This window comes from Austrofundulus limnaeus, unplaced genomic scaffold, assembly GCF_001266775.1.
Source record: "Austrofundulus limnaeus strain Quisiro unplaced genomic scaffold, Austrofundulus_limnaeus-1.0 Scaffold27, whole genome shotgun sequence".
NCBI classification, from domain to species: domain Eukaryota; kingdom Metazoa; phylum Chordata; class Actinopteri; order Cyprinodontiformes; family Rivulidae; genus Austrofundulus; species Austrofundulus limnaeus.
Genome location: NW_013952429.1, coordinates 1,441,879 through 1,463,828, shown reverse-complemented (window position 1 = coordinate 1,463,828; position 21,950 = coordinate 1,441,879). Strand labels below are relative to the sequence as shown.

The 21,950-nt window shown below is 38.6% G+C and overlaps 1 protein-coding gene across 2 annotated transcripts in view; it reads left to right on the top strand.

The window, feature by feature from the left end:
• The first annotated feature begins 17 nt into the window (after positions 1-17).
• Positions 18-21,950, top strand: part of LOC106515225 (rab11 family-interacting protein 4B) — a 42,719-nt gene continuing 20,786 nt past the window's right edge. Inside the window, exons 1-3 of one of the 2 annotated variants that reach the window (XM_014004907.1) lie at positions 18-44; positions 124-199; positions 3,797-3,914. In XM_014004907.1, the coding sequence (XP_013860361.1) occupies positions 3,801-3,914 (114 nt within the window). In that variant the 5' untranslated portion in view covers positions 18-44; positions 124-199; positions 3,797-3,800. Of the gene's footprint in view, positions 45-123; positions 200-3,796; positions 3,915-15,666; positions 16,076-21,950 lie in introns of those variants that run through there. The other variant, XM_014004908.1, reaches the window with a different exon arrangement.

The window sequence follows — 21,950 nt, the reverse complement described above, 5'->3', positions numbered from 1 at the left end:
CGCGCGCAGGAGCGAGCACGAGCTCCACCGCAGGACTGACCAAGGTAGCTGCTGTTAGTCAAAATAGACAGACGACTTGAAACAAGAGTTTTAAATTGAAATTTAAGCGTTTTCTGATTTAAGTGAGTAAAACTCAGTGTTTCGGACGACACGAGAGCGTCGCTCAGCTCATTCAGGAGGAACATCTAAGAGAAAAGAGGTAAACTGTTTATTTATGCAATTAGTAGCTATTTTTACTATTGTATAATTGGGTTTTGCGTGTGCTATTCCAGGCTTTTGGCCTTTTTACGCTAATGAAAGCAGCCCCGGGTGTTKTCTAAAATAAACTGCATGAATGAAGTTTTTGTTCCTTTAGCAACAAGAAAAAACAAAGTCTGCCCACAGAGGACACACATTTACCACTCTAACCTGAAAATTTGGTGTCAACCAAGAGAAGAACTCTCTGGAACTTTAGAAATATCTTAAATTATCTCCTCTCACTGTGAGTTGAAGTCTAAAGCTTTAATTTACAGCCTATAGCCTATGGATGGATGTCACAGTAAATCAGCATATGTTTGGTGCTGCAGGTGAAGCTGGAAAGATAAAATAATTGTAATTTGTGGGAACATTCAGCTGGTTAAATGTCACACATATGATGAAACCATTTCTTCTTGCCCTAAAAGATCAGTAGCTCAGAATGATAATGATCTGTACAGTTATTTTTTTAAATCAACCCCACAATGCTTTTTTTCTTACAAGTAAGGAATAAAAAGGAAAAACAATTTGAAAGTGCTTTCAGATTTGAAAAGCTTGAAGAGTTAAAGTGCCAGAATTCAGAGTGAAGTTAAATAAAAAATATGGTCCCTTCAGGATGGTTTTGACATCAGAGCGATTCAGAGGGGTTTTCTCGGTGCGTATGGACATCCTTGTGGTGTCTCACTGCATCTCAGAATAATTGAACAGAGACCCTGATTGGCTCCCCAGTGGTGTGTTGCTCATCAGCAGGAACATTGCTGCAGCTCTGATTAGCTCCTGGGGGAAGCAGTTCACTGACCTGGGAAATGAAGTGAACAGTTTTTTTTTTTAACTCAAGGGCCAACAGTGTTAGTAAATTTTAACCCAAAACTTTACATTTGAGAGTGCGTTGATCAGTGCAGTTTATTTTTACTGAATTTTTATGTGCTTCTATTTCATGACATTGTCCTATATAACCAAATCCCATAGGCTGCTTGGGAGACTGTGACCTACTGCTGTACACCTTGTGTCACTTTGTGACAAATGTAAAACATTTGCCTATTAACCTCTTTTTCTCCACACCTGAGTAGGCAGTAGGGTTGGGCATAATCATATTTTGTGCAATTAATCATCAGAAAAAAACTTTAATGGATTATTTTTTGGCATTTGACGATTAATAAGATTAATGGCACCAGGCAGACTGGAGATTTCCCCGGTCAGTCTGCCTGGTGCTCCTCTCCGCTTCAAATATGACGAACATTTAAAAAAGTCCTGTAATTAATTTATCTATGAACACAATTTAAAATTTGATGTATAGCATGAAGTCTGTAATTTTGATACAGTTTGGAACAGATTTTTACGAAGAGCAAATCGTTCCCATTAAATTGGTCATGTGACTAGGACATGAGGGTGTCCAAGGACTCCAGGGGATTAATCATCAATTTAAATGTTATTGGCTACATACCACGATCGTGATTAATGTTTTTTTTTTTTTTGCCAATATTGCCCAACCCTAGTAGGCAGGAGATCAAAATGCAAATATTAGATAATAATTTGTTGGCTCAGAAATGATTTTTTTTTCTGTAATCACAGCGTTTTGTGTGACGACACATCTTCTGTGGGTCATGAGCTGTTCATGCTGGAGGCTGATGGAGGTTGTATTTAATTTATAATGTGAACGACAATGCTAAAAAAATTAGACGCCTTTGATTTTGCAGAGCTTCATTTCAGCCTCATTTTGTTGTTTTAGTTGTGTGACATACTCAAAGTTATCTAAAATGAAAATTTTTGCCTCAATTTTTGTTTAATTCAAAAGCAATTATCAAAAATGATTCACTCTCATAAAATACTTATTATCTGATTGTATTAATAAGTTGAGCTTTTTCTTCTTTTAAAGTTTGTTGATGATATTTGTAACTCCTTTTGGTTTCGCTGCTCTGTTGTTTCCACTTGGTGGTAGTATTCAGCTGCACAGAGTCAGCTTCTCAAATAACTGAAGAACTGAAACTCAAARACGTGCTGGATTTCAGCATCTTTTAATGCATATTTGTGCTTCTGTTATTTTATATTATCTTCCACCTCTGAAGCTAAAGGGCAATAATGTTTTTGCCTATGTGTCTGTTACTACAATAGCTCATGAATTGCTAGATGAAATAATGAAACTTTCTATATTTGATTTTAAATGTTTTATATTATTTATTTATTTACTCTCAGTAGTTAAACTCCTTTTGTTGGACCAAGTATCAGTTTAAGTCTAGATATATGCAGATAAATAGCTGACAGACTGAAAAGAAATTAGGAAAAGTATAAGAGACAAAAAGCATATGAAAATATTTGAGCCAACTATTCAGTGTACCAGTTTTTTTGTGATATGCCTATTGCACGTCGTAATAACAATAAATTTGTGATATATAATGCAGCCCCACTGAAAACTGATGATTTAACATTCTCAACACAGGTACTTTGCAGGGAAATAAAGGTGCATTTATGGAAATGTTGCTGCTTTGTGTGTTTAACGTAAATGTGTGGCATGTTTTCTGCAACAGTTTGCATATTTTTTAAATTTATTTGTGCCTTTTGTTTTGTTAGTACCGTGACATTTCTTGTAGCAGATGATTTCACAAGTTTCAGGAAGTTCTCAGTTCTTCGCCATTGGTACAGTGTACCATTTCATTATATAAATGAAGAAGTGCTCTTCAATTATTCACAGTGTGAAATGCAATACGGCTGCTGCCTGCTTTGATGCGTGCTACAAAGGCACTTCTCTTCTTTTTTTTTTCAAAGTGTTTCTTTTGTACACTTCCCTCTGAAACCTTTATCACTACATTCAGAGTAAAGTGAGAGATTTGACCTGCAGTTCCCCTTTTTTTTGTCTGCACTGTGACGGGTATGAGTGATTAGTTGTTGCATGTATGATTTGTGAGTATGTTTGGTTTGAAAATGCTTCCCTAAATATTCTTCCCCAGGTACTCCAGCCAGTTTCTTTCCACAAACCAAAAAAGTGCAAGTTTGATTGTCAGTTCTATATTTTCCCTAGGTGTGAGAGCGTGGGAATGATGGACTGGAGACCTGTCCGGGGTCTGCCCGGCCTCTCGTAAAGGGACTGCTTAAAACAAGCTTCATCTTACCTGCAACCTCAAAAAGAAAAACAGGCAAAGAAAATAGATGTTGTAGGTCCTGTTTTGAAAACCTGGCTGACCTGTATGAAATGTTGATACTGCATGAGATCGAGTCCTTCAGAGCAGCAGTGCCATTGCTTTTGTGTAGAATTCTGGCTTCTTTAAAAAAAAAATTAAACCCAACAAGAAACAAGTAAAAGGGAAATAGTTTTATTTTGAAAGGGAGGGTAATTAAGACTTTGCACCTGCAGAAAAGTTGTTAGTGGGCCCACGTGTGTGGTGGATAGTTCAGCAAGAGATTTGTGTGAAAATGCAGTATTTGTAATTTGTTCATGTTTGCTGGTTACTTGGGGGAAAGCATGGGGGTTTGAGGAGGCCAGTAGGGCTGGTCTAAATCACAGGATGAGCTGAGGGAGCTGGCAGGTATTGTAGGCTGAGCTGACTTCTCTGACTTATGTTTGCAGAGGGATGAAGACGGAGATCACCATGAGATCTGACTTAGAAGCTGGTTCATCGGRGAAACTATGGAGGACACCACGAGGGAAACATGGAGGAAAGCCACCAGAACTCTTGGGAGCACAGGTAAGCTTGGAAAGTAATTAGTTGAAGTGCGAGCAGCCGTTTGTTAACACACCCAGGCTAAATGTGACTCAGCTCAGCCTTAAGAACTCTGCGGTCATCCGGTGTCACAAGGAAACGTCTGGATCAGGTCCCGTCAGGACTGACAGCCCCACCCAGCTGTGAAAAAYGCCCTCTCGGGCTCGTCCAGTGGAGAGAAAAGTTTGTAGAGAACAGAATAACAGATGAACCCTGGCAGAAACATAATGAATAATTTACACMGAGTTCTCTTCGCTTACTGTGGAGAGACTTTTTATTTTCAGGGTTCTTAGCAGGTCAGACGAATCATCTGAGCTCCCTGCAAGACTTTCTGATCTGTTTATATTGAGCCTCTCTGAGTTCGTCTGCATTACATGGGTCGGCTCAGCCTAATTTAATCTGCATGAGGTGTTGAGAGCCCCTGCACTCGGCTTCACCGCCGGGGAGGACATGAATTCATAACAAGCAGGGAGACTGCCGGCTGTCACAGATGATGAGCTTAGAGAGGCGCACCCCTCCTCTGCTGCACCTGAACCCTGCAGAAACCAGTGAAAGCTTTGGTCAGAAGAAGTTTTATGTTTAGGCTGTCTAGTAATGGAGCTTTCAGGTTTTTTATGAGCAAGAATGTTTTTGTTGGAGTTGAACTGGTGTGGCCAAACATTTTTTAATAATCATTATTATTGATAACACTGTCTGTTAGCATCTTGTGTATAAAGATTTTCACTCTGCAGAGAAAATAAAGGCGAGTATGCAGTATATGAAAATTTAGCTGTTAGCACRATATTTATATATAATAATTGTATAATAAATTGTGCTACTCTTTGTTTCAGACACAAATTATCCTCCTTAAACTATGAACATTTCTCACATTTCTCCTATTATTCATTTCAATTAAACACCACTTTTCAATGCAACCCCTTCTCACACTCACATCTTTTCCTCCCTTTGACTTTTCCATCTTTTCCTCCACCCTTCTACATCAGCTTGTCTAATGATCAGTGATAAGGAGATGGCTCTGTAATCATTTCATGGTTTAATTAAAGAACTGAGTCCAGAGAAGACGTGAGGCAGGCAGGCGAGAGCAGAGGCAATCATCATGACAGTGTTGGAACCATCAAAGTTGGAACTAATTAAAACAAAAGCAAAAAAAAAAAACCGGGCTGTGTTAAAAAGAAGAACCAGCTGTAGGGAGTGTACAAAGGGCATGTTTGTTGTGAGTCATTGTTTGGGCTGCAGAGCAACATCCATGTGACCGTCTCCCCGACACGATGACTTCCTCATCGGCCTTCCTCAAAGCTGTGTGTTGTTGGTAAAGTGTCCCCTTTCTGACTCAAATCCCAAGTTCAAAGAAGTTTGTTTAAAGGTCAACATCCCCTTGTTGTCAGTGTATTTATGTTTTTAATTGTGCTTATATTTCAGCTGGTGCAGTCTAACATGCTCGCACAACAAACAGTATATTGCCAAAAGTATTTGCTCACCCATCCAAATGACTTGTGCATCAGGACACAAAGCAAGGTCCATAAAGACATGGATGGCAGAGTCTGGCKTGGATGAACTTGACTGGCCTGCACAGGATGGGTACCGAATTCGATACTTTTATAAGTATGGACTGAATTTTGTCAGTACTACAGAGTACCTATTCACATAACATCAAACGGTACCATGTTTCATTACCTAAACACATCATTGCAACCGTATTAGCGTAAGAGTGGGAGATTTTCCATGCTTGTCCTGAACGCAGCATTGTGCAAGAGCGTAATGGCGCCAGCAGCCGCTGGTTCAGTTAACAGAGCTCAGTCTGAACGTAGCTTGAAAGCCTCACAGCTCCTGGAGTGAAACTCACCGAACAGACCGCCTCTGAACTATCTAGTGGATTAATTATCTGGTGAGCACGACGTTCACTTGCTCAAAGTAAATAAAGTACTGCCACTTTCTTTATTTCATTCGCCGTTAAACAGAGACCAGCAGAGGAAAACAACAGAGGAGCTTCCCGACACACCGAATGTGTCTGACCTGAAAGAGCACAAGCAGCCAAGTTGAAGTGTTGGGCGCGTTTTGGATGCTCAAAACGTAGCTTGAATATCTTTCATTTATTTTAACTCCATCCTCTTTTTGTTTATTTGATTTAAACTTATTTGCCTTTCTTGGACCTCCATCACACAGTTTTTCYAGTGGGGAAATGACATCAACAGAAATACGAGGAGCTGGATTTTAATTTGTGCAATAAGACAAAACAGTCTTGTTGTTTTCAACAGTTTTCACCTTAAAGAAATTAGTTAAAAAACGGATGTTACAATACAAAGAGTTGGATGTCGTCTTGATATTTGTTAAATGTTATATATTGAGAAATAAATATGTTAAATTAAAAAAATTAAGTTTATTATTAAAAAACAAAACACGTAAAGTACCGAAAATTGGTAAGGTTGAGTACTGGTACTGATTCCCAGGTACAGGATATTTGTACCGAATCGATTCAGGTGTCAAAGGTACCCATCCCTAGTCCTGACCTCAACCCGATAGAACACCTTTAGGATGAATTAGAGCAGAGACTGAGTCAGGCCTTCTGTCCAACACCAGTAAGTGACCTCACAAATGTGCTTCTGGAAGAATGGTCAAAAATTCCCATAAACACTCCTAAACCTTGTGGACGGCCTTCCCAGAAAACTTGAAGCTGTTCTAGCTGCAAAGGGTGGACCAAGTCATATTGAACCCTATGGATTAGGAATGACATGTCACTTAAGCTCATGTGAGTCAAGGCAGGTGAGCAAATACTTTTGGCAGTATTGTTTACTTTTGTTTTGACCTGACAGCTTCTGCAGCTGTGCACATAGTGAGCATTGACACTGAGAAGCAAGAGGTGAGATTTAGCTGTTACTTAAAACCTGTTGGGTGGAGGGCAATGTTGTTTTTTTTAGGTTTGTCAGTTTGGTTTTCACATCCTGTTTCTTAAAATCAGCTCTTGAAGTTTTATCACTTCAGTTGTTTCTCAAGCAGTTCACAGCAGACACTTCTTTCTGTAAATCTTAAAGAAAGGCTTCAGATGTTTTAATAGGGTTCTGCAGAAAGAATGTGAACAGTTAATATTGTTCAGGCCTTCTTCACCCTGAAATCCACTTATGTCCGATTATAACTTCATGGAGCCAAAGCGGCCTTCAGGGTTTGAGTGTTAAAGAAGTTTTTGTTTCTCCATATACCATGGCACGTATCTGCAGACATCTGCGACCAACGCTTAAAAAACATCTGACCACATGAAAAACCCCACAGCTGACTGATAGCAGTGCTGACAACCATGAAAATCTTGCATAATTTAATGCCACATTGAAGAACATCTTGTATGATGTGAGCTGATGGCACAAAATGACAAGCTGTCTTTTAGATTTAGCAATTTTCTTGTGACTAAGTGATAAAGCCAGCAGTGTATTCTGGCTAATGAACCCAGGTCTCTGTTAGCTTTGGTGGTTTATGTTATTTTTAAATTAATTGAGAGGCCTGTTGTGTTTTTTGATACCGTCTGAAGAGAGTAAAGTTTAAAATAGGGAACACTTCATATTTTTGGGGTGTTCAATGAAGTTATCACTTATCATTATCTTATACTCACTCAAGTTATGAGTCTAAGTAAGTGAATCTGGGTTTTAGTTGGTTTGCTAAAGTATTGCAAGCCTCTTTTTATACTGTGCACATACAGAATCTGGAATAGAGATGATGCTCATCACAGTCACATCAATGACAGCCAAGGACACACCAGCTGACACGACCATCCTGCAACTGTCGCACGACAAACGTACACTCACTCACCCGCAGAGCTTCATCTTCTCTATTTCTGCCTGACGTGCAAAAAATGACACAAACACATGGCACTCTCATCTCTGATGCACAGTTCATTTGTACCTTAAGTATCCATTCACATATAATATTTTAGCCCAAAACACCTCTTCAYGAATGTGTTCTTAGCTGCTCTTTTTAAAAAATAAAATCCTATATTTCCCCTCTATTTCAGCCACGTTTTCTCTGGAGCCCAATTTCCCTGCATTAACAAACACAAGCAAGTTCTCACTTCATTTTCTGATAACTGAAACATTTAAGTGGACTAGAACACTTGTMTACATAATGTGAGGATATTGCATGATGTTACGTTGCAAGCTCGAGGCTGTATTTAGAAGAAGACTGCAGCCAACAGAAAGAGGGGGGGAGTTGGAACAGAAAAGGAAGTTAGTCAATGTGGTTTCATGACATTAATTTCTGCAGTTCCTGCTCAGCTAGTCTTTTTTTAATGCAGGTTATTGTAACCTTGTTCTGACTTTGAGCAGGCTGGGAGTTTGTCTTCCTGAACTGGCATTCGTGTTGCCACTGAACCCGACAATCTGCCAGGAGACTGAGGTCACCTCCTGCCAGGAGCATCTGTGAGGAGAATGTGAGGTGTGAAACATCAGACAGATGGAAAGTTCTATCAAACAATTTATATTTAGATATTCAGATGCTCGGGCATCATTCCTACTTGTTTATGCAGAATCCATAATTTTAACTAGAGAATTAGCATTTTCTGCAAAAATTCTGCATGAATGCTTAATGCTGAAATATTTTTGCAGGAAAAAAGACAAAGATTTTGCAATTTGTTAAATAGTCAAAAACCTAAAAAAAATAGCAGAAAAGTAGATGAAAACCTGAATGAAAGCAGAAAGAGCTTATATTTGCAGAATAAACAGCTGAAAGTAGCTAAAAGTATCACAAAATTGTGAATTTAGCTGAAAAGGCTAACGCTAGCTGAAAATTGCTTAAAAAGTAGCTTAAATTGCAGAAAACAGCTGAAAAAAGCGCAATAACTTTCAATTAACAGTAAGAAGCTGCAGCACAAAAAGAGCAGAAAGATAGCTGAAAATATTATGAAAATATTAGTTTTTAAAAAAGCTGAAGGGAGCTAAATTTTTCCAAAAGAAATTAAAAACCCATATCTTAGAGAAAACATGTAAAGTGCAGGAAAAGTTTACTGTATTTTGAAATATTTTTAGGATGTTAAACTCAGCTTCAATGAGAACAAAAATGACCAAAACAGCTAAATATCTCAAAGTGTAGATTTCTGAAATGCCAAAAGTCATATCTGAAATGTTGAAAYGGCACAAAAACTTGCGTGTCAAAATATGTACGGAAGAAAAAATTATCTTGATCACAGAATGATGTAGAATATTGAGCAAAAACCAAGCCAAAATGTACAACACCAATCCCCCAAATTTGGTATTTTGTATAATGTACATTTCTAATCTACTGGAGTACACTTTGAAAAATGAAGACAGACAAAGGTAGAGGGATGCTGTTTTAGACCACTGTTTATACCTGTAGAAGGATATAATAATCCTTTAATACTGTACTAACATTTGCAGCTTTATATGTATCCATTTGATGTAAAAGGCTGAAATATGTTTGCAAAGAATTGAGGCTTTAAAAAGCTGTCAGTTCTTTGCTCCCACACATTGAACATCCTCTCTCTTTGAGCGTGAGTGTGCGTGACTTGTGTTTGCTCACTTTGTTGCAGAGTACATTTATATTCCATGACCTTGCTCAACCACTCTCCTCATGGTTCAGTGTTTTCCATTTTATCTGCTAGGCCAATTAACAGTAAATGTCTCGCTGTGTCCCCTGCTTGTCCACAATAACTCTTTAACAGAGGAAAGAAAAGGCTCCAATAAAGTCTGAGCATCCATCTAGACTCTACAACACTTCTGTTTCAGGTCTGAGCAGCCTCATTATGCTTGTTAAGTAATGTTAGTTTTTTTTTCTTTCTGTTCAGTTTGTAGCCACACTCATTATCTGTTTTTTTTTCCATCACTCAGTCAGTCATTGATCCCTTTGCTACCTGCTGCCTCAGTAGTCTGGTAATGGTTTAATAAATGGAGGCTAATGTTGATATTGATCTTTAGGCTTTGATCCGTTGTCACTCACCTAYAGGGGTTTGTCTGCTCAGCATCCAKACAGAGAAGTCTTTGTTGGCTTCTTTATGTTGTTTTATCTTTTCAMCATTTTATCTTGAAATATGCCCCAATCAATGATACATTTTACTYTCATTTTTGGCATGTTTGCTTTAGTCTGGAACAAAGACAATTCAGATGCATCTTACCAAAGCTTTTTTGTGTCTTTATTCAGAAGCTACCATTCAGGAACTTTGATCAACCTCAGCATTGTGATCACCCTTTTATTACTAAAACAGCTTGTGCATCGTTCCCTCCATTTATTTATTCATTTATTTATTGTAAAACCTGTTTAGATTTGGTGATTTGAGATTATTTAATTACATTTTGATTGTACTTGAATTAACTCAGGGACAACTGCTATGATGGCTGGCATTAAGCCATCATTTGCAGATCCCTTTTAAACGAGACATTTTAAATCCTTATCACATTTAAATCATTCAGTTGGGGTCTGCACTTCTTTGGTCTGATTTCCTCCATGTTGTAACTCCACAAGCCCCTCTTTCACCCCTCTTCTGAGGTGTCTCTCAGATCAACTCGTTTTGAGTATGTCTCACCTCCCCCTCCAGTTCTTTCTAGTTTGAGAGAGGAGTTTACAACTATATAGCTGCATAGAAACATTTTATATACAAATTAATTAAAAAATGTCAACAAAGGAAAACTTACATGTTGGAGCCAAAGTCTGACTCAGAACCAGAGGAGAATGAAGACGACCACATTGTTGTTGGTAAGTTCAGACCTTATTTGGCAGTTCTGTTACAAACTGTTTGACTCAATAGTTCAGAAAACATCAGAAAATAGAGTTAACAGAACAGATTGATAAATATGACCCAAACAGAATATAAAGATGTCTATGCAACACTGGGAGACACCAAATTAGAATTTTCTGCAATCCTAGAGGCTGCAAGTACACAACAAAATGCATAATAGCATAATACCATTTGTTTTATTTGTCAAGGTTTCCACAATGGACAACATTCATGTTACGAGGCAAATGTATGTGTGTCGAGAGTAGACTTTTATAAGCCAATGATGCTGAGGCTGCTGAATGTATCAGTCCGCTGGGAGTTGAAGAAACCTTTGGACTGACTAAAACACTGATTAGTCAGAYGGATTAGTTCATCAGCTTCAGCACCATCAAACTAAACATGGTCTATTTCCATGGATCAGCTCAGCACACATACAGTCAGGCAGTAACACAGACAGAAAACTGTGACATGTTGGTCAGTCTCATAATTTACCAAGATGAAGAGAATCCAGGATCTGAAATGTTTACATTACGTTCCAGAATTGCGCCACTCAAGGTGGAGGCATGTTGGAGTAGCTCTGTTACATTCATTCTGAGAAATTCTTTTTAAATTTTTTTTAATTCATCTTTTTCTGGATAAAAAATCACTTTTTGGATGATTATTCCCTCTGCTATTAGATGCTGTGCAGCTGGAAGGATTTTTGTGAACACCTAGATGTTAGTTATGGTGCATAACAATAGCAATGTGGTGGTTTGTTATAATGGGGAGAAGCTGATTAACATCTTTAAAGCTCAAATAATACTTCAACTACTACGAATCCCAAATGAGTTGAAAAGGAGGCACCATGGATGCAGAGCAGGAGCAAAGAGGAGAGAGGGAGACGGAAGTTTAAACCATCTCTTCCATTGWTCATGACAGGCAATGTAAGATCATTAAGTAACAAGTTGGATGAACTTCAAGCCCTAACAAAAACCAAGCCAGATTATCAATAATGCTGTATTATGTGTTTCACTAAGATATGGCTGCAGCATTATATCTCTGACTCTGGGATCGCTCTGCCAGACTTTCTGACCATACGATGGACTTAACTAGGGTAATGAGTTACAACAACATTTAATTTCCCTTTTGGATTAATAAAGTATTATTGAATTGAATTATTAGTAAAGGTTATTTTCAGGGTTTAAATAAYTGTTGATGGTTGCCATCTTTCCTGTACCCAAGATGTTCACTGTGACCTGTATGAATGGCTGTCTCCCTGGGACCCTAATACTCTTAGTCCTGAAGCGTTTTAGTAGGCTGGTGATGGCACACAGACCACTGGGATCATGATTGGACTAACCCAACCATCTCCTGGACTGTTTGCCCCCCTACAACTCATGGGCACCAGTAAACCCCATCACCCTGAAAAGAAAAATCAGGTAAAAGATAATTGATGGATGGATACAACTGTTATTTCTCAACACAAAATTTTCTTAGTTTAAAACTTTGGCATGAAAGGCAGCGGTTGACGTTCTTGGATACTGTACCAAAATGTTTTGTGAAGAAAGTTGACTAATTTTTCAGTGATTGTAATTATTGAACCTTTCAGCACATCTTTCTGTAAAAAGATAAAACGATACCTCTCCAGCTGTGGAAATTTTCCCCTCAGGCAACTCTAACCCAGTAGCCTCGTTTCACTTGTGTTTGTGTCAAATCAATAAATTAACATCCAATGCAGGAAGTGCTACATTTTTACTTATTTTAGCTGTAGGTTTTGGACTGTTTTTGTCTACAATGCTCGATGAAAAACAAGGACAATGTTTTCAGGGCTCTTTAAAGCTTGAAATGTGAGACGTAAGATAGAAAAACAAAATTTAACAGCACATCTGATAAGCTCTATTGTAGCAAGTGGTTGTATTGCATGGACCAGATTGTATGTCTCTGTTCACAGAATAGTGCAAGAATGGATTAGAGGAACTTAAAAATACATCACTGTTTGCAGTTTGCATTTGCAAATTTGTGGTTTCTTTAAAAAAAGTTATATTCATGAGCAAATATGATCCAACCTTCTGCTTCATTGTTTTCAGTACCTTTTTGAGAAGTTTTATTATCTAAACTTCATCCTTACAAAATGTAGAAATCTTGTGTTGCCCTCATTAGTGCCTATAATTTCCTATTTTGTCCCTTTTCTTCAGGCTTTTCACTTCCCAATTTGATTTTGTTCTTATTTTTTAGTCACACATGTTATGATCCCAGTTTTCTTTTCTTACAGATAAAGCTACCAAGAGAAAATCATCTGCAAATCTTTTAACTTCTGTCTGTCCTTGTGCGACTTGCTCGCAGTTTGATCTTCTGTACCTCCTCACTGCACCATCCTTCAGTTAGTGCCTTCAGGCTGTCAAATCTAATCTTAATGTTAAAGATTAATATTGCATCTGAAGTGCAGAATTTTAAATAACATTGGCAAAAAAATGAAACAGTATTAATATCTAATTTCSTTGAGTTTCAAACTGTCCTCCCAGAAATCATCAGTCAAAAGTGTTTTAGAGGAAATCAGGACTGAAGTGTTTATTAATGAAAAGCCAAAAATGGAGCTTTTAGCAATACAATAACTTTAAAAAATGTTGTACATTTTTGGCTTACTGTGTAAATTAAGAACTTTTTTTAATGAATGTTTTGGCCCTCAGGCCTTTCTTAAGACGAGTGTACAAATGTCAGAATGTACCGTGTATCTTACAAAGTTCTCACCTTATCCACATTCCTGCTTGTGATTGAACAAATCACAGATGTTCACAGAAACCCAAGGACAGTTTAACTTGCTTTATATGAAAATTATAATTTGCTTAAAACTTAGCTTTAACATCAAAGTTAATAATGGTAAATTATTTCAGTTTAATTATATAGCACCAATTCACAAGTCTTTGAAAAGCACTATACAATAAAAAAAGATAATTCAGCCTGATTCAGATCCAGATTCAAACCCAATTATAGTCGATACATTTACCTAGAGTATATTATATATTTAGAGTTTTTTTTCCATATTTTATTATGTTGTTTTTTGCATTTTTAACTAACAGATTTCCAGAGTCATTCTCACATCCAGCTCCACACCCTTTTTTATGGTAGACATCTCACTTGTTTTTATTCCCTTGTCTTTGGTTCATTGTGTTGCAATCTATACAGATAAATATTTGTAATCTAATAAAACATGCATTTAATATCTTKTTTTAATAACCGCTTGTTATATCGGTGGTACTGTCCCTGAGTTTTTCCTCTGTTTTACACAACCTCAGCATGATGTGTAGTGTTGCGTTTATTGGCTCTCTTTTCTCATTTGGCCTGAACCCAAAATGTTCTCTTACCGGCACTCTGGGGGGACTGAAACCAAGTAAAATCCATTTCAGCATATTCTCACACAGTTGTGTAAACACTGCAGGAAGAACTGGGATATGAAAAAAAAGAGAAACATTATTGAGGTCACGTTGAAACATCACTTGATAAGGAAATGGTGTTATCTGTAGGACAGGAAAATAATGTTCCTGTATCTCTGTGAACATCCTGCTGGGGGAGATGGAAAGAAGAGCTGCAGAATCAGGTCTTCATCATCATATTTTAGTTTCAGTCAGTTTATGTTCATTTTATGAAAGCATGTTCTGTTTCTGAAAACAAAACAGCTAATGATAAATGTTTTCCCATATGAACGAGGCAGGTCAGGTAGACATGAATAGAACTGTAAATGAACAAACTACACAAAAACAAACAGAACCAGGCTATTTTCTGACCCAATGCAAGTATTGAGATGGGGGTCAGGCAGTGAGGAGAAAGGAGGTTGTAGGAGGGGTTGCATTCCTTTCCGCATAATTAGGTTTTCTTTCCTTTTGCTAGTATTTTATCTCTTTGTCCTCGTCATTTTGTGTACATATGACTTCTTGCATCAAGATTCAGAACTTCAGCAGTTTGCTACTCAGCATAAGAGAAGCAAAGTGAGTCATAAAATTCTTACTGAAAATACGGCAATGTGTGTGTTTGAAAGATGGTGAAAAGATACGTTTCCTTGTAATTTCAGCAATATTCTGGGTTTATTAGGCTCTCCTGTTTCAGCACTTGCTGAGAGGAGCTGAGTTCAGTTACTGAAACATATAACTAAGGAAATTATCTAAACCTTAGCTGACACTTAAAAAATGCTAAAGCATGAAAGCAAATTGAACTTTGCACCTAGAAAATGTGATTGTTCCTTAGGTTGCAGAGGGGATGTGTTGTGCTGGTATCTGTTTATATTTTGGATGGATGACGGACGAGCAACAATTGCTGAGGAGAAAGCTAAATGAATGTAGCAATAATCTTTGATGAGCAGTTTTAATCAAAGATAGGACTGGCATTGCTCTTGGTTTCTGGCTTTCCACAACAAGAAAACAAATCACAACAGTTTAATTTATTGTCTTAGGTTAATTTAATAGAAAAGCATGAACAAGGTTAATTGCCCAAAGCCATAAGAGCTGTCAAAATCTCAATTTGCACCTAAATAACTTAAAATTAGAAACTAAAAGCGGTCGTGGTTTTTGCTTCTGAATAAAGAACACAAAAATGTGGTCCAAAAATGTTGGTTTGTTTTTCCCCTGAAGAACTCATAAGTTTTATAACGCTGTGAAATGAGCAAAGTAAGCCTCTGGATGCTTCCATCACTTTTCCCCTCCTTGGCGCCGACTTCTCTGTGTGTTCTGTCTTTGATTGATCCGATGGAATCTGCTGCATCACTGAAGACGGTCTGTTTCAGTCCAGCCTCCACCCCCCTCTGCAACAGCCCACACAGCCGCCGGCCCTTTCATCCACCACAGAGCCCAGCCGGACAGAGAAAGAGGGGCAGGCAGGGCTTGGTATGCAAATATAGCCTGAGTAGGCGGCTTCTCGGAGCAGAGTGTGCAGCAATGTGAGAACTCGCGCAAGCCCTGCCCACAGAAGCCAGTTGCCACGCAACCACCTGCAAAAGGGGGAGGGAAAGCAGAGGAGGGGCCCGGCGTTGATACAACAACTGTTGCCTGATCTGAGCGCTCAGTGTGTGAATACAAGTCAGCCAGCTGACGTACCAGTGAGGAAGAGAGGGGAAGTGTGTGAGGGTTGTGCAGYGTGTGTGTGTGTGAGTGTGACAGAGAAAGGGCAGTTTCACTCTTGGTGCAGGGAGGAAAGCCAGGCAGCCAGTGCAGTGTTCAACATCCTGATCCTGCACCCCTCCTCTGCTTCTCTGAGGACTATACGACTGCTGGGGATCAGCCTTTGGACTATTCCGACACTTCCTCCTCTACTTGCCTTTGACGGGAACACACCTGCGTGTGTGTGTGAGCCGAGACAACGGACTTGGCCCTTGTGAACAGGGCGGGTGTGGATGACTTCACTGGATGAGGGCTTGGCCGGTGAAACGAGGGCGAGTGCTGAACATGGGCTCCCCTCTCTAGTTATTGGGGTAAGAGACCTGAATGCGCCCAGCCTGCTGAGATCATGTGGGGGTGATGAAATATTACTTGACAGAATGAGAGCAAAACACAGAAAGGGGTCAGGAGAGAGAGAAGCTAAAAACCTGAGGAAAACAGTGGCTGCTTGTGGGTTGGTGAGGAGACCGGGGGGGCAGCTGCAGAGCCCATTGTGTCCTGGTTTGTGTTTGAATGTGTTGTGGTGCACAGTTGGCTCTGCCTGTGTCCTGCTCAGCTGTTTGTGCATCATCTCCTCTCACACCCTACTGTCACATCCGAAATGTCTCCCTTCTACAAATGTTCGCTTTCTGTTCTGAACTTCATCTTGCTGATGGTAATGGGATTTTTTGGAAAGTTGGGTCACCGAGAGGACAGGAATAAGAGAAAAGAAAAAAAAAATTATACCAAGTTAAAGTAGAATATTTGTAAAATAAAGAATAGACAGGACATAAAGATGTAATAATAAGTTTGTTGGTCTAAAAAAACTGCTGTTTGCTTCAAATTTGCTACAGACAGTTCAGTGTCTTGGTCTATGTGAAACATTGTATTGTTCTTTGGCATTCATAAAGGGTGTTTCAGTGCATAATCATCAGTGCACCTGTATTATTCAAATGCTATTTTTGTTTTTGTTTTCAAGCTGTCTTTAGGGCTCAGGCATACATCGTCACATCATCATTCAAAGTTTGAATAGGCAACAAAACATTAGACTTTACATGAATGAACTAGCATTGTGTTGTTTTTTTGAAGATTTCACCATTATTTTGTAGTTTTTACACAGTGTGGTTAGTGTGAGGCTTAATTTCTAGTTAGCGTTTTTTGTCTCCCTGTCTCACCGCTGCGACCCTAATGAGCCACTGGCAGGTTTACCATTTGGTTTGATGTAGGTCCGCTTTACATTTTTTATACAGTTTATGCATCCAGATATAGGCATTTAGTCAGTTTAGATTATTACAAAAAAGTCTTAATTTCTTTTGGGTTTGATAGAAGAAAATTTGACGATYATTGATTTGGCGTTTCTGAAAATTTCTTCAGGAAGGTTTTTGTTAAATCCAACTTAAAACACAAAATTAACACATGAAGCAGTCTGTAGATCAGCTATATCTTCATGTTTTCATTTTACTGGACTATTCAACAGTAAAATAGCTCTGGCCCAGTGTCTGTACTTCCTGAATAGTAAAAAGGACTTGGCGCTCTGCATATAGGTCATTGACAACATTCAACTGGTGGCCTTTCATGCACAAGCTGAGCTTTATTTGTATTGTCTGTAACAACCTGTGACGTCAGACCGTGCTGTCATTTTGAATACTCCTGGTCTGTGACGGGGCATTACATAAGGAGATTTGTCTTCTTCATCAGAGCAGAAAATTTACTGCTCATTGTTTCAGGCTCAAATCAGCAAGTTTTCCTTTCTACCCCCAACCCCACTAACTTACAGTCTGACTTGGTTGATTCCTAAAATTACTTTTAGTTTCCTCGGGCATGATTTCCTGGTAATGCCAGAATCACTGCTAGTGCACCGTGTTCTCACCAGGACCACAGTAACTAGATTAACCCTGCAATGAGCTGTCCTTCTTAGATAGCTAATCTGCAGTGGTTAAAACTGTTTCTCCTGATTTACAGATTGTTCTGTAGCGTCTCACACTCTGACAGTGGTAGAAAGGAAACAATCTGAGAACAAAACAACAAGTTACTTTAATGCAATGTACTTCTGACCATCACTTTATCCTGAACTTCTCTGGCTTATCTTGTATTTTCTTTTCTTAAATACTTGTAGTTTTTTGTTTATTTCTATTTTTAAAGTAGGAAGATCAACTTTTGCTTTAAAACGTTAACGTGAAGCAGATGGCAAGTGGCAGGAACTTGACCACCTGCTGAGTCTGCCAGACAACAACCATGAAATGCCTCCAGTCAATGGACGTCTGAAGCAGACTGATGGATGGAGCTTTAAGAGAACGGCAGTGGTGTTTTTGAAAAGCCCGATGACACAAAAGCAATAAAGGAAAACCACAGTTTATTTTTATTTATTAAATTTTTTATTTATTTTACAAAAAACATAAAATATATACAGGTCCTTCTCAAAAAATTAGCATATTGTGATAAAGTTCATTTTTTTCTTTAATGTACTGATAAACATTAAACTTTCAAATACTTTAGATTCATTGCACACCAACTGTAGTTCAAGCCTTTTATTGTTTTAAAATTGATGATTTTGGCAAAAAGTAAAGAAAAACCAAAAATCCCTATCTCAAAAAATTAGCATATCATGAAAAGTTTCTCTAAACGACTTATTAAACTAATCATCTGAATCAACAAATTAACTCTAAAMACCTGAAAAAGATTCCTGAGGCTTTTAAAAACTCCCAGTCTGGTTCATTACTCAAAACCACAATCATGGGTAAGACTGCTGACCTGACTGCTGTCCAGAAGGCCATCATTGACACCCTTAAGCACAGAAAGACATTTCTGAACCAATAGGCTGTTCCCAGAGTGCTGTATCAAGGCACCTCAGTGGGAAGTCTGTGGGAAGGAAAAAGTGTGGCAGAAAACGCTGCACAATGAGAAGAGGTGACCGGACCCTGAGGAAGATTGTGGAGAAAGGCCGATTCCAGACCTTGGGGGACCTGCAGAAGCAGTGGACTGAGTCTGGAGTACAAACTTCCAGAGCCACCGTGCACAGGCGTGTGCAGGAAATGGGCTACAGGTGCCTTATTCCCCAGGTCAAGATACTTTTGAACCAGAAACAGCAGCAGAAGGGCCTGACCTGGGCTACAGAGAAGCAGCACTGGACTGTTGCTCAGTGGTCCAAAGTACTTTTTTCGGATGAAAGCAAATTCTGCATGTCATTCAGAAATCAAGGATCCAGAGTCTGGAGGAAGACTGGGGAGAAGGAAATGCCAAAATGCCTGAAGTCCTGTGTCAAGTACCCACAGTCAGTGATGGTCTGGGGTGCCATGTCAGCTGCTGGTGTTGGTCCACWGTGTTTTATCAAGGCCAGGGTCAATGCAGCTGTCAGGAGATTTTGGAGCACTTCATGCTTCCATCTGCTGAAAAGCTTTATGGAGATGAAGATTTCATTTTTCAGCACAACCTGGCACCTGCTCACAGTGCCAAAACCACTGGTAAATGGTTTACTGACCATGGTATTACTGTGTTCAACTGGCCTGCCAACTTTCCTGACCTGAACCCCAGAGAGAATCTGTGGGATATTGTGAAGAGAAAGATGAGAGACACAAGACCCAACACTCTGGATGAGCTTAAGGCTGCTATCGAAGCATTCTGGACCTCCATAACACCTCAGCAGTGCCACAGGCTGATTGCCTCCATGCCACGCCACATTGAAGCAGACATTTCTGCAAAAGGATTCCTGACCAAGTATTGAGTGCATAACTGAATAATTATTTGAAGGTTGACTTTTTTTGTATTAAAAAACACTTTTCTTTTATTGGTCGGATGAAATATGCTAATTTTTTGAGATAGGGATTTTTGATTTTTCTTTACTTTTTTGCCAAAATCATCAATATTGAAACAACAAAAGGCTTGAACTACTTCAGTTGATGTGCAATGAATCTAAAATATATGAAAGTTTAATGTTTATCAGTACATTACAGAAAATAATGAACTTTATCACAAAATGCTAATTTTTTGAGAAGGACCTGTATACAGTAATTAAAGGTAGGAAAAAACAAGTTCTGAAAAAAGGCTTCAAGGTGAAGAAAAAAATCATATCTGCCCCTTAAAATAAAAACTGAAACTCACAACAAACTTAAGCTTAAACAATTAAACAATTTTCCTTCRTTTAGTTCTTCTGCTGCATCTATGAGTTTTTCAACACAACTTGTCTAAATGTGTGAGACTTAAACATTTTGTTGGTATTGTTTTCTCTCTTATGGATTGATGAAGTGCMTCAATATGTGTTGGAAAAAACTTCCCTAATACAAATTTTAGCTTATCTGTAAAGTTGACTGAGTTATAATTACTTTTGTGTTGCTAATGTTGATTAGCTGTGGTGATCATCATGAATTGATTCCAAAAGTAAAGCATGTTAGTCTAATTATTACTTTTTGAGTTTTGTAAAATGTATCTGTTGATTTATGAGATATTTTGCTATTTTTTTTTTGCACATGTGAACACATGGAAAATGTTTTATTTTTTTAGCAGCAGGTGATAAGGGTGCTAAATGTCCCCTAATTCTTGCTTCTAAAATTTAAAGTGATGCAGCTTTTTGATTTAATCTTTGTAAAGTACGTGTGAGCAGGCTACTTTAACAACTTATCTGGTGAAACATCCCCATGAACTGTGGTCAGTTTTGGATATGTTTTTGTTGTTTTTGAAACATTGTAAACTAATCAGGCAACTAAAAGTGAAAAATGTCAAAGAATCCTCAAAGTGAAAAATAATTGGCTTAAGCTTGTTTAGCTTTTTCGTTTTGTCCTCCAATCTCTTCACATTAATGTCCGTACGTCTTCAGTCTGAACAAATACCAGAAACAAACCTGCTCCTTTGAGGCACAACTTTCTGTAACTAACTGAATATTGCTCAGAAGCTCAAGTTCAGTCATGCGCTCGTGTTCTCTGTTTCAAACTGGTTCTGTATAATGACGCTGCAGTCGCTTATTATTTCACCATCACACATCAAACAGTCGACACCCGATTACCTCCAGAAGTAGGGTGTATTTCAGGTTCTCCTTGTTTAACGGGCCCGCTGAATGAACACACAAACAACCACATCATAATGTTGGGATTACAACACATCTGTCAGCACTTGTTTATCTGACCTCAACTGCTACCAGGCTCTGCTTTTAACTTTGTTTCTATCAGCTCCTTTTGTCAGCATGTGGTGCTTTAGGACCCAAGGATGCAGCCTGAGGCTGGAAGGCTGGATACACAATAAAACAGTTTATTAATAAAAACAAAACACTGACCAGCCAACTTAACAAAACAGAGATGCAAATGGTGAGGACCATTCAAGACAAAATAGACTGCATTAACTAAATAAAACACAAATACATAAGCAACAAAGCAATCCAACAACRACAAAACACTCAGGATAATGTCATCGTCACAGTAATGAAAAAGTGATTTATTAAAAACAACCTATTCTCTGCCCTTAMATCCCACTGCAGGGGTTTTCTGTGTGTAACTAAACTGGGTTTCATTGAGAAGCCAGTGGTTCTCAGCAGTCCCTCCCTRCATTGTCCTTTGTCCAGTGCAGGAATCTTGGTAATCGAAGCTGCTACCTGCTTCTCCTGAAACAAATGCTCATGTGTCTGAAGTGCTGTTTAAAAAAACTTTTATTTTTAAATTCCCGTCATGGGGAGACAGCTGTACTTTTCTTTGAATGTTGACTTATAGCTAAAAACTGACTCATTTCCTGTTTGTGTAACATCTGAGTGTGCGTATGTGTAGGAAGAGTGTTAAGTAGCRTAGCAGCACAATATCCTATAATGTAAATGCTCAAATACACAAGCAGAGTATTTTTGTGCTTCMATGTAGAATGAATCATTTGGAAAAATTACGATTGTTTAAAAACAATAAGGAATGACAAAATTTGAAACAATGATATACGGTCTGTTGTGTTAAGGATGACTCCGCTACGTCAACGTTTAGCTTCTGTTTTTGTAAAAAATAATTGGTTGTAGCCATTGTGTTAAGGTTGATTAGTCGTGACGGGCATCTTGAATGTGTTTGACTCTAAAGGCTCCCACATACTCGGGCGTACTGTGTGCAGTCTGTGAGCCACGTGGACGCCGCGCTTATTGTTCGCGGACATTAGAGTTCATACTCGAGCGTACTGACCTCCTGACAAATTCTTTAATTTCTTWCMATTTCAGTCATGATGTCAAGGATGAGGAAGAAGAGAGAGTTTGCA